The sequence below is a fragment of the Mustela nivalis genome (genome assembly GCF_964662115.1).
Source record: "Mustela nivalis genome assembly, chromosome: 19".
Lineage (NCBI taxonomy): Eukaryota > Metazoa > Chordata > Mammalia > Carnivora > Mustelidae > Mustela > Mustela nivalis.
This window is the reverse complement of record NC_139038.1, coordinates 24,317,162-24,333,707: the sequence shown is the minus strand read 5'-3', so window position 1 is coordinate 24,333,707 and position 16,546 is coordinate 24,317,162. Positions and strand designations below refer to the sequence as shown.

The 16,546-nt window shown below is 42.7% G+C and overlaps 1 protein-coding gene across 1 annotated transcript in view; it reads left to right on the top strand.

Annotated features, from left to right (window-relative positions):
- Positions 1-16,117, top strand: part of ACSM1 (acyl-CoA synthetase medium chain family member 1) — a 48,294-nt gene extending 32,177 nt beyond the window's left edge. Inside the window, exons 8-14 of the mRNA XM_082714855.1 lie at positions 2,399-2,522; positions 4,570-4,650; positions 5,124-5,225; positions 11,506-11,633; positions 12,695-12,794; positions 14,230-14,349; positions 15,798-16,117. Of these exons, the coding sequence (XP_082570981.1) occupies positions 2,399-2,522; positions 4,570-4,650; positions 5,124-5,225; positions 11,506-11,633; positions 12,695-12,794; positions 14,230-14,349; positions 15,798-15,884 (742 nt within the window). The 3' untranslated portion in view covers positions 15,885-16,117. The remainder of the gene's footprint in view (positions 1-2,398; positions 2,523-4,569; positions 4,651-5,123; positions 5,226-11,505; positions 11,634-12,694; positions 12,795-14,229; positions 14,350-15,797) is intronic.
- Positions 16,118-16,546: the final 429 nt, after the last annotated feature.

The following is a 16,546-nucleotide window of genomic DNA, read 5'->3' as shown; positions in this document are numbered from 1 at the left end:
CATACATGAGTAGAGGCACCTGGGTGTCTCAGTGGGTTAAGCCTCTGCCTTCGGCTCAGGTCATATCTCAGGGTCCTGGGATCAAGCCCCACATTGGGCTCTCTGCTTAGTAGGGAGCCTGCTTCCCCCTCTCTCTCTGCCTGCCTCTCTGCCTACTTGTGATTTCTCTCTCTGTCAAGTAAATAAAATCTTTTTAAAAAGACATAAATGTATAAATTAACGAACTGTTGAAAAACACCTGTGTCACCACTCACCTGACTCACAAAAATAGAATATTGCCCATACCCCTGAGATCTCTACATAGCTCTCTTTCTCCTTTAAAGAAATTTACTATCTCAACTTTTATGGTGTTCATTTCCTGTTTTCTCTGATAGTTTATCTCCTAAGGAAATATCCCTAAACAAATTATTATATTTTACTTGCCTTTGATCTTTATGTGTGTAATCATATATTATTCTGTAATACCTGGCTTATTTTTTCAGCATTAGGTTTTAAGATATGTCTATGTTGCTACAGGTTGCTATAGTTAATTTTCATTGCTATATAATATCCCATAGTATGAAAACATCATGATTTTTTTTTAAAGATTTTATTTATTTATGTGACAGAGAGAGATCACAAGTAGGCAGAGAGGCAGGCAGAGAGAGAGGAGGAAGCAGGCTCCCTGCCGAGCAGAGAGCCTGATGTGGGACTCGATCCCAGGACCTGAGATCATGACCTGAGCCGAAGGCAGAGGCTTAACCCACTGAGCTACCCAGGCGCCCAACATCATAATTTTTTTAATCTGTTTTACCATTAATGGAAAACTTGGATAGTTTTCATTTGGGGACTATTAGTGATTAATGCTGCATTGAATTCTTGTACATGTATGCTGGTACATATAAGCATGCATTTCCGTAGTATTTTTCTGGAAGAGGAATTGCTAGTTTACACTTAATATGACATTTTACCATGTGATTTTCCAAAGATTGAACCAATTTATGCTCCTGATAGCAAGATAGGAGAATTCCCATTGTTTCATAACATTGGCAATATTTGTTATTGTCAGAATTTTAAAAAATTCTGTCAGTCTGACAGATGCATCATGTTTTCTTACCATAGACATTTATTTTTTCATTTCCCCATGTTTGCCAGTTAATTTTAGCTAAACTGAAATATGCTCTTTGAAATGTATGGGCATTTATTTATCTTTTAAAGAGTGTGAGATAAAAATGGCTATTCAAAAGTCAGAGTAACATGTCTTAAATATAGAATTAAAAAATTAAAGTGTTCTACGACTACCCTTATGAAACTAACTCTGAAACACAGTTTTGATTTTATTCATGAAGCCTCAAGCTGAAACAGAATCCTCAAACAGAATCCAATGATTCTGTTTCCATCTGTATTTAAAAGCTCATATTAAGCTACTTTTTGAAACATTCCTCAGATGATGATCTTTGTCCAAACCCAGTAAAAATATATCCAAAACATAGCTAATCAGAGCATCAGAGAATCTGCTTGTTTTATCTACTTTGGATAAAGCTGCAGAAGGATGAAGAAGACGTCCTCAGTGAACTCAACCCTCCTGCCCTTGACTTGGACTCTGGTGTTCCAGGACAAGGGATGAAGATAAGAAGGTGAACCAGATGTCTGCTACCTCTCTCATCCCCAAGAGATTACCTGGCTCAGCCCAGGCCACCCGGTACTCAGACCTCAATCATGTCTCCCTACCTCCTTCAGGGAATCCATCATTATTTTGTGGGGTTTTTTTATTAGCAGAAAATTTTGTGGGGAAGAATGAAAAAGAGGATTTACGTCATGCAGTGTACCTACTACTGATGTTCACAGCTGACTTTAATGCTCTCTCTGAAATTCTTTCTCTCAGGGCTGCTACTGCAACACTGTTTTATTTTCCTGAACTCGCCCCAGTCTTCCTCGATGTCCTGGGCAATTCATTTCTACCCTTTAACTTGCATCCTCTGCTCACAAATAAAGCCCTTCAATTCGCATGACCCTACTCTTCAGAGAAGGCAATGCAGTTTTGCTAGCCTCCTAACATGCTCTTAGTATCTTATCCCCCACCACATTATGGTTTATGAAATACCCCTTTTAGCCATAGTGAATGTGAAGACAATGTCTGATCAATACATCTTTGCCACCTTTTTATGTCAGCTTCCAAAGTTGATCCAAACCTTTGATCCAAACCCATTAGCCTCACCACCATCACCTACCCCTTGCCAGGAAATGAGTGACCTCCACTTGGCTTTGACCAAATTGCCCAAAAGACAAGTAAGAACATGAGGAAGCAAAAGCATGAGTGATCCAGATGAAGAGACTCTGAGCTCTTAACACTCTGGGCCTGGGGCAGAGCTTCCAAGGCCTGACTGCAAGTTCTCTTGTCACTCTGTCTTCCCTGAAGTCTCAGGTTCCCCACCCTGGAACACTGCACTACCGGCGGGGAGGCTCTGCTGCCGGAGGAGCAAGAGGAGTGGAGAAGAAAGACAGGCCTGCTGCTCCATGAGGCCTATGGACAGTCAGAAACAGTAGGTATATGTCCTTTCTGGGTCAGTCAGGATGTGCTGAACTGCTGAGCCCAGCAGAAGAGCTGAACAATGAATGTGCGGAGGCCCCATTCTGCTCATAGCATTGCCTGAGGCCAATGGGTGGCTTCAGATTTCTAGGCTAGTTTGCCCCAAATCAATTTGCAAAAAGACAATTCACAACTCATCAGTCTGTCAGGAGGCCAATGTACTGAAAAGTATTGGACGAAACCTTAAAAGGGGTCTAAGGATGTGGTGCCACCGTCCCTGTGATCATGTGCTCTCGGGAGCCCAGAAGGGGTGGCGGGTTGGGAGGTTCTCTCCAGTAACACAGAGGCCCCCATCTGTAAGTCCTGCCCACTTCACCATCACTTCCTAGGGTGAAAATCACAGGGAGCTAGGAGCTGGCCCCAGAAGTTCCTTTCTGGGTGTTTATATGGACAACATACAGGTTTGACTGTGGGACACTAACTGGTGTTGTGGAGGGAGCAGAGACTTTCTGTACGTACCAAACACACACACACACACACACACACACACACACACAGTGTATGACTCCCAAAGGCATCACTGAGCAGCCAGGTGGCAGGGCATTCAGAGTATCATGCATGTCTTGAACCACAAAAACTTTATCAATGATAGTAGGGGAAGGGACAGGTATCTTTCCTCCAACACAATTCTGAAGCCATTTCTGTCATTAGGTAGAAGCACTTTCCCCAACCTCCTTGTTTTCCCTGTAGCTGGGAGAGGGATGACTACTATTTCAGGATCTGGAGGCAAATGACTATTTTAGCCTCAATTAACTTACTTTTCTGACTTCTTTGCAAAAAAAAAAAAAAAAAAAAAAAAACAGGGGCACCTGGGTGGCTCAGTGGGTTAAAGCCTCTGCCTTCAGCTCAGGTCATGGTCTCAGGGTCCTGGAATCGAGCCCCACATTGGGCTCTCTGCTCAGCCAGGAGCCTGCTTCCTCCTCTCTCTCTCTCTGCCTGCCTCTCTGCCTCCTTGTGATCTCTGTCAAATAAATAAATAAAATATTTAAAAAAAAACATATATGCTTTTAAATCATCAGTTAATTGATCTGCTTTGAGGCCTAAGAAATACTAAGACTCTAGTTTTGTCCTTGGATGATTCATGTTTCTATTTGGACAAGGAGGAAGGTGGGTTGAGAACTACACTATGCCCACGACCCGGGTCCATTGGCAACAACAGAATACTTCCTAATACCTGGACAGTGCTTAATTTCTGAAAGTGTTTTCATAGCTACTGACTCACTTGTGGAACATTTCCCACACGCCTGCACCATGAGCAGCAGCTTAGCAAAGGGGGAAAGAGCTTTCCTTCTCAGGAATTCAGACGCTGGTTCAAATCTCAGCTTGCCAATTACAGGCTTCAAGACTACAGGCTGAGCATTGAACCTTCCAGAGTCTCTGCTTCTCTGCCTCCAAATTCGAAATATAACCCAATCTTGCTGAGTTGTGATAAGGGAAATGAAAGGAAGTGTAGAAAACTCTGGGTACAATGTTCAACCCCTTGTACATGCTGACCTTGTAATTACTCTTGTTTACACTGGATGCTGGGATAGTAGAGATGTTTGGGGCAATCGTTGTGGGAACACCACAATCTGAATATTCTTGACACAGCTCTGAGTCATTGAGACAGGGTTCCTGTCACTGTTTAACAGCCTGAGTCTGTTAAATGATTTTATGGTCTTCCTCTAGCCATCAGACACACGTCTGACATACAGTGGGCATATAACACCTCATATTACATGGCCACAGCACCAGGATCTTCACTTGCTTCTTTTTTGGCTCCTCTCACTGGACCTGGTAGCCCCAGGAGCTAGCACAGGCCCAGTCCATGTCAGATGTGGTTAATATCTGCTGACTGGAGTTGGGCCAATGCCTTATGCCTAGAATCTGGGCTTTCTAGCTTCCCTGTAAAGGCTCCACATCAAATGACATGAGTGGGTGGGGATGCTGTGTGTGGTTCTTGATGCTTTATAATGAGCCTGGATCTCTGACCAACCCCATTTTCTTTCTTTTGTGAATAGGGAATATGTTGTAGCACTCTCCGGGGAATGAAGATCAAGCCGGGTTCCATGGGGAAAAGCATCCCCCCCTTCGATGTCCAGGTCTGGTCCTAAAGGCATTTGCTGGGAGCAGTTAGAGCTCAGCTGGAATTGGACAATTGTGTGACACCAGACGACCGAACCAGCTGTGCCCTCTCCACCCCACCCCCCATCCCCCACCCCAGTTGCTGTCCTCTCCGCTAGAAGCCTCACACATAACAGATGGCACCAGAGCACCTGAAGAGAGCACTGGCAGCTCTCTCCATCAGCTGGTGCTTCTAGTTTTTCCTGATCTGTGTTTTCTAGCCTGAAGACACATTTGCCGTGTCTGCATATCCATGAGACCAATAGACCCATAACTTGGGTTTCATCATTTCCTGATTTCAAAGAGTCCTGACAGTTGTCATCTATTTTCTGGCGGGGCTCCTCCCCCCATTTATTCTCAGTGGTGTCACACAAATGGGCAAGTACTGTGCGGGTGGGGCAGGCATGCTGGCATGGCCCAGCAGTGTGGGATTCACGACTTCTTTTTCCAGATCATTGATGACAAGGGCAACAGCCTGCCGTTCAACACTGAAGGCAACATTGGCATCAGGATAAAGCCCACCAAGCCCATTGGCATCTTCATGGGCTATGAAGTAAGTGGCGATCCTCACCTGCCCCCTTCCAGGCCCTCAGAATCCCTTCAGGGAGCTGTGTGGGTGCTAAGGTGGTAGATTCAACTCTGCACCATGAAGCTTCTTCATAGCTCCCTTCAGTCACTCCAACTCAATAAAGCCTGTTCTAATTAATCTCTAAGCTCCTAGGGTGTTCTCACATCCCTTCCTGTCCCAGCCAGCTGGCACTTAAGTGCCAAAGGGTAGAAAGTAGCACCCCAGACTTGGGTTCCAATGATCTCTTGAGGAGGCTGAGTATGCAAGAAGCCTTGATTGGCTTCAAATCCTACAGTCCCACTTCCTAACAGGGTGTGCACAAATCTATTATCCTTGCTGAGCCTCCGGAGAGGACAGTGGTGGTCGCATTTCACAGAGGAAGAAACTGCAGATTACAAGCTTTGTATGTCTTCCCTATGTCAAGTAAATGGCAGGTCTAGGAATCAAATCAGCATCTTTTTGGTTCTCAAACCCTACATACGAAATCCAGGGATTACATAAAACTATAATAGGCTCTAAGGAACCCTGAACCTCTTGACCACATAAATGCTGAGCTTCCAAAACTGGTCAGGGGAGAGTGAACAGACCTTGAAATTGACTTTAGGCCCATCTCCTTTCTCCATAGGAACAGTCACTGGTGTCACTGTTGGCCTCATTCTGTGGCCTCCGGGGGTGGATGGTGCTGCTCCTTTTATGATGTTATTGCCCCAAAGCAAATATGCAGACCCTAGGTTTGTTTCACAGTAGCACAATTTTAGGCTTGAATAAAAGAAAAAATAAATGGAGTAACATGTATATGGATCAGTAGCTCTCAACACTGCTTGTATGCTAGAATCAGTTGAGGAGATTTAAAAAAAAAATCAATTCTTGGATCCAACCACAGAGATTCTGGTTAAATTAAACTGGGATGGTCCAAAGCAACAGCATTTTTTTTAAATTGGAAAGAACGTATTTTATTTTACATAGACGTCCTCTCCTGTGCCCACACCTATGTACATCTATACCCCGTTCCACTATGATATGTTGCCACTCCTCCACTGAGAGTTGTTTGTTTTCTTTCTTTTCTTTTCCTGAGCTAAAATATCAAGTTTACCCTTTTCACCATTTTTAAGTGTAGAATTCAGTGGCCCTGAGTAAATCCACAACACTGTATAGCAGTTACCACCATGCATCTGCAGAAATTTTTTTCATTCCAAATGGAGACTCTGTTCCCATTAAACAGTAACTCCCCCCTCCTCCTCATATCCCCAGGATTTTAAACTTTAATATACTTTTTGGCTTTAAGAATTTTCCTATTTTAGGTACCTCTACCAAGTGGAATTATACCTTTGCCCTTATGCGTCTGGCTTATCTCACCTAGCACATGTTTTCAACGTTCATCCATGTTGTAGAATGTGACCAAATGTCATTTTTTTCAGGCTGAATGGTATTGTCTGGGTATACCATATTTTGTATATCCATCAATTTCTTAATAGATATTGAGGTTATTTCCACCTTTTGGCTACTGTGAATAATGCTCCAATGAGCCCTGGTGTGCAACTATCTGTTTGAGTTCCTGCTTTCACTTCTTTGGGGTGTATACCTGAAAATGGAATTGCTGCATCATACGGTAATTCTATATTTACCTTTTTGAGGAACTGCCAAAATGTTTTCCACAGTGGCTGCACCATTTTATATTTCTATCAGCAGTGCACAAGTGCTCCAATTTCTCCATATTTTGCTAATCCTTGTTATTTTCAGGTTTGTTGTTTATGTGTATAATAGTCATTCTAGTATGAGAGAAGTGGTATCTCATTGTGGTTCTGATTAGTGTCTCTTTAATGACTTAATGTTGAGCATCTTTTCATGTGCTTATTGGCCATTCGTGTACCTTCTCTGGCGAATTGTATATTCAAGTCCTTTGCCTATTTTTAAAAAAATTTTTTTTTGGGAGGGGGGGTTGTTTGTTTTGTTATTGATTTGTAAGAGCTCTTTATATATTCTGGATATGAGGTATATTATAAGGTATATGCTTTGCAAATATTTTCTCCCATTCAGTGCATTGTCTCTTCACTCTTTTGATAGTGTCCTTTCACGTAAAATTTTAAAAATAGACATTTTATCTATCTTTTTCTTTTGTTTCCTGTGCTTTTGGTGTCATAGTCAATAAATAATTGTCAAATCCAAAATCATGAAGACTGCCCCCTATGTTTTCTTCTAGGAGTTTCAGAATTTTAACTTTTATGTCTAGGTTTTTGATCCATTTTGAGTTAATTTGTGTATATTGTATATAAGGTAACTGTATTCATTTGCATCTGAACATCCCAGTTTCTCAGTGCCATTTGTTGAAAAGATTGACTTTTCCCACTGAATGGTCTCAACATTCTTGCCTAAAATTCATGGACAATATATGTGAAGGTTTCTTCCTGGGTTCTCTGTTCTATTCTGATCATTATGCATCTTTTTTTTATTAATGCCAATATCACACTGTTTTGATTACTGTAGTTTTGCAGTAAATTTAAAAATCAGAAGTGTAAGCCTTCAACTTTCTTCTCCCTTTAAAAGGTTGTCTTGGGGGCGCCTGGGTGGCTCAGTGGGTAAAGCCGCTGCCTTCGGCTCAGGTCATGATCTCAGGGTCCTGGGATCGAGTCCCGCATCGGGCTCTCTGCTCAGCAGGGAGCCTGCTTCCTCCTCTCTCTCTGCCTGCCTCTCCATCTACTTGTGATTTCTCTCTGTCAAATAAATAAAATCTTAAAAAAAAAAAAAGGTTGTCTTGGCTATTTGGGATCCCTCAAGATTTCTTATGAATTTTAGGATATTTCTATACCACTGAGATTTTGATAGGGAGTGCATTGAATCTGTAGATGGCTTTGGGTAGTACTGTCATCTTAATATTAAGTCTCCAAATAATACAGTATGTCTTCCCATTTATTGATACCTTTTTTCATTCCTTTTGCTAATAATTTTTATTTTTATTTGACTTTCTTGACTAAATTTATTCTTAGTATTATATTCTTTTTGATGCTATTCTAAATAGAATGGTTTTCTGAATTTCTTTTGTCCATATATAATTTTTTCTGTCTTTTAGTTCTTTGTCAATTTTTTTCTTAGTTTTTTATCACATTTAACAGGTTTGACTCATTTTTATTTCTTCCAAGTTTTTACTTAAATCCAGCTAGTCAACATACAGTACAATATTAGTCTCAGGTATAAAATTTAGTGATTCATCGCTTACATACACAACCCCAGTGCTCATCATAACAAGTACACTCTTTAATCCCCATCACCTATTTCACCCATCCCCCTGTCCCTCCTCTCTGGTAACCATCACTTTGTTCTCTACAGTTAAGAATGCGTTTCTTAGTTTTCCTCTCATTCCCTCCGCCCAACGTTCATTTGTTTTGGTTCTTAAATTCCACATATGAGTGAACTCTAGTAGAAATCAGATTCTCCCACTTCCCTAGAGGTTGAGGTTTTTGGGGTTTCATTGTTTTGTTTTTGATTTTGGACTGTTGAAGGCTATAGTAGTCTTTTGTTGTGGTACTTTTGCAAATTCTTTAAAGTGTATTGTTTATCATGTGTGATCACTGAGGTCTCTGATCCTTTAGCTCATGTTTAGTTAATGTTTTGACAGAGATTTCCTTGAGTGGCAGGAACTCAAATGAACAAAGAAAAATGTCACCAACCAAAAAAGAGAGGACAACCACTGTGCAGATGGGTTCTGTGCTGGGTCACGCCTTCACCGCTTAGTTGAACTTGCTCTGAGCCTAGGGATCAGCCAGAGATGAAAGCTTAAGGTCTTCTCAGGACTTTGCTGAGCATGGGTCTTGCCAGGGGAATGTTCATGGCTATCTTAATTTCCCCATGTACATACCTGTCTTGAACATCTGAAATTCAAAAAAACAAACAAGAACAAAAAACATACAAAACTCACCCAGCATCTCCCTCAGACCTTGATGGTCTATTGTATATCTCCACCCATAATCTCTTACCTCAGGTGTCTTCACTTTTGTAGTTTGCCTGGTAACTTCTATGACCAGTGCCTGCTGCTTTTTTTTCTGAGTTACATAAAATCAGTACCTTGCACCTGACCTTCAGGCAGCCTCCCAGATAGGTTAGAACAAATGCATGCAATAACCAATATTTTACTTCAAAATATCCATTTTTTGAAAAGTTGATTTAGTATCACAAATGGAAAACAGTAGTATTAGCCAAAAAACAGAAGGCAATTATAACCATAACTGTAATGCAAACAAAGCAATTTTTTTTTCATTCTAGATAAACCCTGTTCCCACTAAAAGCTCTAATCCTGAAACTCACTCTTGGTAGTTCCAGAGATTTTAAAAACATGTCAGAGCATCTCGTTAATACAATCAGAACAATGGGAAGGGAACCTAAAACGGGATGTCATTCAGTGTTTTTAAATTTTTTTTCCCCTGGAACCTATTAAAATCATTTTATGTTTCATGACAGGGATGATCTCAACACATTGCTTAGTGGTCGAGTGCATAGGCTGTGGAGCAAGAATTAAATTCAAATACCGACCCTACCTCTGACCAGCTCAGTGACTTTGAAGAAGATATTGGGCTTCTCTAAGCACTCATTTCTTCTATTATGAGTTATGAAAATCTAGCCTCACATAAAACCTGCACATAAATGTTGAGGGCAGCTTTATTCACAATGGCCCAAGCTGGAAAAAAACCCAGAGGCCCTTCAATGGGTTAACACCCAAACTGTGGTTCATCCATAACATAAACTACCATTTAGTAATAAATAGGATCAAAGTATTGATGAACATAAGATAACTGGATGAATTTCCAGGAAATTATACTGAGTGAAAAAAATAAAAACAAAGCTAGTCCCAAAAAGTAACATAGTATAGAACTCCATTTATGTAACATTCTTAAAGTGACAAAATTATAAAACTAGGGAATAGATCAGTCCACTGCCAAGGGCTTAGGGGTTTGGAGGGAGGTGGGAGGGAAAAGAGGAGGGAGATGGGTGTAGATACAAACGAACAAGACAGGAGATCCTCAGGATGAAAGGACTCTTCTGTATCTTCACTCTGGTGGTGGATATACAAACCTGCACATTTGATTCAATTGCATAGTACTAAACACACCCAAACACACACAAAAAAGCACAGGTAAACTGCTGGGAGATCTGAGTGAGACTGGTCAATATCCTGGTTGTGATACTGAGCTGTAGTTTGCAGGATGCTACCATTGAGGAAAACTAAGTAAATGGCCCAAGAATCTCTCTGTGCTATTTCTTTTAACTGCATGAAAATATATATTTATCTTTTTAAAAAAGATTAATTTATTTGAGAGAGAGAGAGAACATGCATGCATGAGTATGTGCATCAGTTGGGGAAGGGGCTGAGGGAGACAGAGAATCTCAAGCAGGCTTCATGCTGAGTGTAGAGCCCTACGCAGGGCTCAGTCTCAGGACCCTGAGATTATGACCCTGAGCCAAAATCAAGAGTCATCTGCCCAGGGGCGCCTGGGTGGCACAGTGGGTTAAAGCCTTTGACTTCGGCTCAGGTCATGGTCCCAGGGTCCTGGGATCGAGCCCCACATCGGGCTCTCTGCTCAGCAGGAAGCCTGCTTCCTCCCCTCTCTGTCTGCCTCTCTGGCTACTTATGGTCTCTGTCAAATAAATAAAAATAAAATCTTAAAAAAGAAAAAGACTCATCTTCCCAGCCAACTGAGCCATGCAGGTGCCCTGCAAATATATAACAATCTTAAAATAAACCATTTAATTGGAAAAATAAAAGCCGAAATCAAGAGTCATCTGCCCAGCCAACTGAGCCACGCAGGTACCCTGCAAATATATAATGATCTTAAAATAAACCATTTAATTGGAAAAATAGAAGCCCAATAGGTTTTCTGGGAGGAACAGATGAGGTAGTATTTTGGGAAGGAATTTCATTTAACAAAAGTTTATTGACACTTCTCATTTGTCCAGGCACTGTGTGAGTGCTAAGCTGAGACCAATAAATAAAACACAGCATCCATGTTCTAGTGGGAAATTTTTTGAGAGTGCCACACAAAATAGTTACTTTTTAAAATTAGCCTTAAAATTGGCTCAGTGCTGTCCTCTACTTGAGAAGTAGTGTTCATTCAGTACTTGGATATAATGAAAGTAGACGCAGGGAGATTACAAAACTTGCCCAGGTGGCAGCTAGAGCAAGGAGCAGGATCCAGACTCAGATCTGAGCAGCAGGTTGTGGCTCATCATCTCTAAACTCATTGCCTTCAACAAAGGAGTTTTGTGGTCTTTGCAGGACAATCCAGAAAAGACAGCTGAAGTGGAGTGTGGGGACTTTTACAACACTGGAGACAGAGCAACTATGGATGAAGAGGGCTACATCTGGTTCCTGGGGAGGGACGATGACATCATCAATGCCTCTGGGTAGGTATGACTGCCCTGAGCCAGAGACATCACCTTCACATGCCTCACGGTTTCTAGCTTGTTTGACATTTATCCAAGCTTGGTGACAGGACCCTCAGGCTAACTCTGAACAGAGCTTTGTCTATGGGACCCTTTTCTGGGGATATTAGTACACCTCCCCCAAGCCCTGCATCCAGAAAAGTCAAAATGTAGTTCAGGAAGGTCTGCAAAGGGGAACCATAATAAGACACTATGCAATTTAAAGGATTTAGAAGGAAGACTTTACTTAAGCCTTTATGGGTTGAGGAAGCTTCCTCTATGTCTGACTCCTCTAATGGGACATAACATGTCACTGAAAATTTTAATAATAAATGACAATGAAAACCTTTTTGGAGCACTTACTATGAGGAATCACACTCTATAGTGCCTCAGATAACCCATCTCTCAATGCTAGAAGGTAGGTGCAATTGTGCTTATTTTACAGATGAGGCAACTGAGTCACTGCCTAGTCAAGAAAGTTCCTCAAAGAGGGCTATATACAACCCAGACTTACCAAAGTTGTCCCTAACCTAAGTGATTTGGAAAGAAAGAAAAAAAAATGACACATTATGCCAGAATAACAAGTTCTCTTAGATATTTCAGGGAATATTTCAGGGAAATTGAGGAAATTGTTTACTTTTTAAATTTCTGAAACCTGCTAATCTAATGGGGAAGAGTATGCAGAATTTGCGTGAATATTTAAGATAAAGGTTGAGAGTTCCATTAGGTTTCAGGCCAAGGGACGCTGCTAGAGCCAAGGCCCAGAGCTCGGGGAGGGCTAAATATTCACCCTCCTCCCTGAGCAGAGGCAGTGAGGTGAGGAACTCTGGGGAGCCTGCGAGTGTTGTATGTCTCAGCACGGAGTGCGCATTCTTCATGTTTGGGGCCCATGACAGAGCCAGGTCCCAGGTATCTGGCTCCCTGTGACAGTTTTCCTGCAGGCCAGGGGTAGGTGGGACCCTCCAAAACATGAGCCCTGAGGACCTGGGTCTCCTGACCTGGGCAGCTGCTCAGAAACCAAACAAGAGCCATTGATCCTGCAGGAACCGCATTGGGCCCTCAGAGGTGGAGAACGCCCTGAGCGAACATCCGGCGGTGGCTGAATCAGCTGTGGTGAGCAGCCCGGACCCGATTCGAAGGGAGGTAAGGAGGAAACAGAGGTTGTTGTGTCTGTGTGTGGGCATTAAGGCAGGTGCAGGGGAAGGTTCCTGTCTCCCCTGCCTGGGACCTAGGGTGGAGGGAGGCCCAGGGAACGTGTATGTGCATTTACACTGTGTGGTCAGCAGAGGGCAGTGTGGCTCCCCTCGTGTGTGAGGGATAATGATGCTTGTGAATGTGGCTTGCGGCTGGGTTGCCTCTTTGTTTTGTTGACTGTTTCCTTTGCTGTGCAGAAGCTTTTGATCTTGATGAAGTCCCAAAAGTTCATTTTTGCTTTTGTTTCCTTTGTCTTTGGAGACATATCTTGAAAGAAGTTGCTGTGGCTGATATAGAGGTTTCTGCCTATGCCTCACGTTGAGGCCTTTTATCCGTTTTGAGTTTATCTTTGTGTACGGTGTAAGAGAATGGTTGAGTTTCATTCTTCTACATATAACTGTCCAGTTTTCCCAACACCATTTATTGAAGAGACTGTCTTTTTTCTACTGCATATTTTTTCCTGTTTGGGCTGCTGCTGCCCATGTCCTAGTTACTGTGTCCTTCCTGCCTGCTGGCTTATTTCCCACTCACTGCAACCCCATTAATTAAGGACTCTGAGACCCTCTTTTACAGAGACAGAAACAAGCATAAGGAGATTAAATAAGCTGCGTGATCACAAGCTCTAAAGTGGTGGAGCCAGAATGGGAACCTGAGCAGCCTACTCCAGAGCACGCATTCATTGATTCACTGTGTGCTGAGCGCCTATTGTGTACAAGGCCCTGTGCCCTGTAGTAGCGACATAAATAATATCAACAGAGTTCATCACCACCATTTATTTAATGCCCACAGAACTCTATCTACAGTAATAGTGAAAATGGTGATGATAGGCGTACCTGGGTGGCATCTGCCTTTAACTCACATCATGATCTCAGGATGCTGGGATCGAGCCCCGAATCGGGCTCCCTGCTCAGTGGGGAGCCTGCTTCTCCCTTTCCCCCTGCCTCTGCCCAGGAGTTGTGCTCACTCTCTCTTGAATAAATAAATAAAATCTCTTTTTAAAAATAAATATAAACTTTATTTAGCATAATGTTTAGAAAAATAAGTTCAGTCTTTAAGAAAAAATGCTGATGATAATGATAGGAATAAAAATCAGTTTAACCTAGCTTCATGGTTTATATGACCGATCTTGATGAGTCTTGGCATCCATAGCCTGAGGAATGAAGCTGTGCCTTCCCCACATCACAGAGAAGGACATGGGGGGTAAGAGAGGTGAAGTAATTTTCCAGGCAAAGAGTAGAAATTGGAAGTGTGGAAACTGTCCCTATTCTCTTCCAGAGGCTCAACTGTCAACTTGTTTTTCCATTTACTTAATAAACATTTACTTTTTAGACTATACATTTAGTTGCCACCCACCCTGAGCCTCCACTCTGGTTCTGCACTGCAGGTGGTGAAGGCGTTTATTGTCCTGACCCCAGAATTCCTTTCCTATGACCGGGATCAGCTCATCAAGGAGCTTCAGCAGCATGTGAAGTCAATTACAGCGCCGTATAAGTATCCCAGGAAGGTGAGTAAGGACAAAGGGATAGGATCTGGTCCCCTCCAGTGGGCCCAGGGCTTTGCTGCCCCAAATCTCCTCAGGTGAGCCTTATGTAGCCCATGGAATGAGCATTTTTCTCTACCAAAGAAGCATTCAACTTAAGGGTTTGGGGGAGATCAGAGAAACCTGTATCCTGTGTCACAAAACAAAAAGGCTGACAAGTCAACCCACAGAAGAAAAATCAGACAAGAGCCTAGAAATATCCAAGAAGGTTATTTGTAATCTTTCACAATTTGAAAAAGACATTCAAGTCAACATTGCCACATTTTTTAAAAACATTATTTGTGGTAAGAAATGTATTCTAAATTGAAGCCCAATACATATATAGATACACAACAAACCAAAGTTAGCAAAATAATATTTATTGTAGCATAAAATACATTGAGAGTTTTTACTCTGTTTTGTTTTCAGTGCAATGTGCAAACTATGAAAATGTCCAACAATAGAGAGATGATTAAATTATTTGTGGTATTTAATGCTGTCCTGTAATTTAAAAAGATGACACAGATTTTTTATTTGTAATATAAAACATCACAAAAATATCTTAAGAGAAAAAAGCATGCTGTGAATAAATACCCTTGTTATCTGACTTGTTGAAAAACGTTTGAAAGGACACCTGGGCCAAAAATTTAACATGTCCTTCTTTTGTACTAATATGTTGCTGTGTTTTCTGGATGTTTACCTTCCAAACATAAAGGTAGATAGGTAATATTTATTGAACTCTTAACGTGTGTGCCAGGCTCTGGACTCAAACTTTACATGTATTATTTCATTTAATTCCCCCAAACCTGAGATGGTATAACCATCCACCTTATAGAGTGGAGATGAAGGCTCACAGACTCGCAGTAAATTGCCTGAGGTTGGAGTGAAGAAATGGGCAGAGCTGGAAGTCACACCCATGTGTCTCAGACAACAGAGTTCATGCTTCACCTGTAAGGCTGTGTTGGCTCATAGAGAGGAGACAGGAGGATGCATGCCAGTTAGGAAGGGGCAGATGTCACTGTGAGTAACCCAAAGCCATGTGTCTTAGCGGCTTCTACTAGGGAAGTATGTTTCTAGCACCTGCCACATGTCCACATGGTCTTCGTGGGACCAGGATAAAAGAGCGCCCACCATAGGGAACTGCCAGTTGCTTTATGAGATGGACAGAGGGGGAGCCAGACTCAGTCCCAGGTGTTCTGTTCGAGGCAGCACGTCTCACTCCCTGCACATCTCACTGGTCGGAGCTCATTATAGGACTACATCCAACTTCCTGAGTCAGAGGACAGCCTGACATTCTTGGTGGAGCCTCTTGGGGTCACAACATGGTGCCAGTCCATCTGGGGGACTGTGCAGGGCCAGAGGAGGGGTGTGGGATATTGGTAGGAAATGACAGCAGGACTAACTCAGGGTGGGTTTGCTTTATCCCTGACCAGGTGGAATTTGTCTCAGAGCTGCCCAGAACCATCAATGGCAAGATTAAAAGAAGTGAACTTCGGAAAAAGGAGTATGGTCAGATGTAATCAGCAAAACCCTCAGAAACCACTGAGCCATCTTCATCAAATCCCTGGTGCCTCAGTTTCCCCACTGTGGGGAGGATAAGGAAGGGAGTGATTGAGATTGATTTGTAAGAGCATCAGGGGTGCCCACATTCCAGAATTTTTGCTCTTTTATATTAGTTTCAGTCTCTTGTTTCCAAGTCCACCAGTGAGCACTCAGAATGTGGCCAGGGTAATAAACTGACATTAGCATCCAAGGGGGACTTGTGTTGTGCTTTTACTTTGTAAATGAACTGGTGCTAAATTCTGTCCCTCCAGGATTCTCCCCAGACCCCATCAGAGAGGAATCTAGGACCAGATTCTCCCTCCTTGTTCCAGGGACCTGGGTGACTCCTTCTGTCTGTTCAACAGCCAGGACACAGAGGACTGGGGAGGGACCCTTCCTTGGCATCAGGTGTCCACCTCTGCCTGGCTTGCCCACGCCCTGCTGGAGGGTGAGGTCAGGGTCAGAGGTAGTGAGGTGGCTGGGGAAGGAGGAAGAGGCTGAGGGCAGCCCAGCCTGGTGATTCCACTGACCTGCCAGACCATTCTTCCCAGCTCCATCCAGCATCCCATTGATCTGCTGCTGCTGTTGCTGCTGCTGCTTCCAGACCCCCGCCAGCTCCAGCAGAGGTGTGGGAGGGATC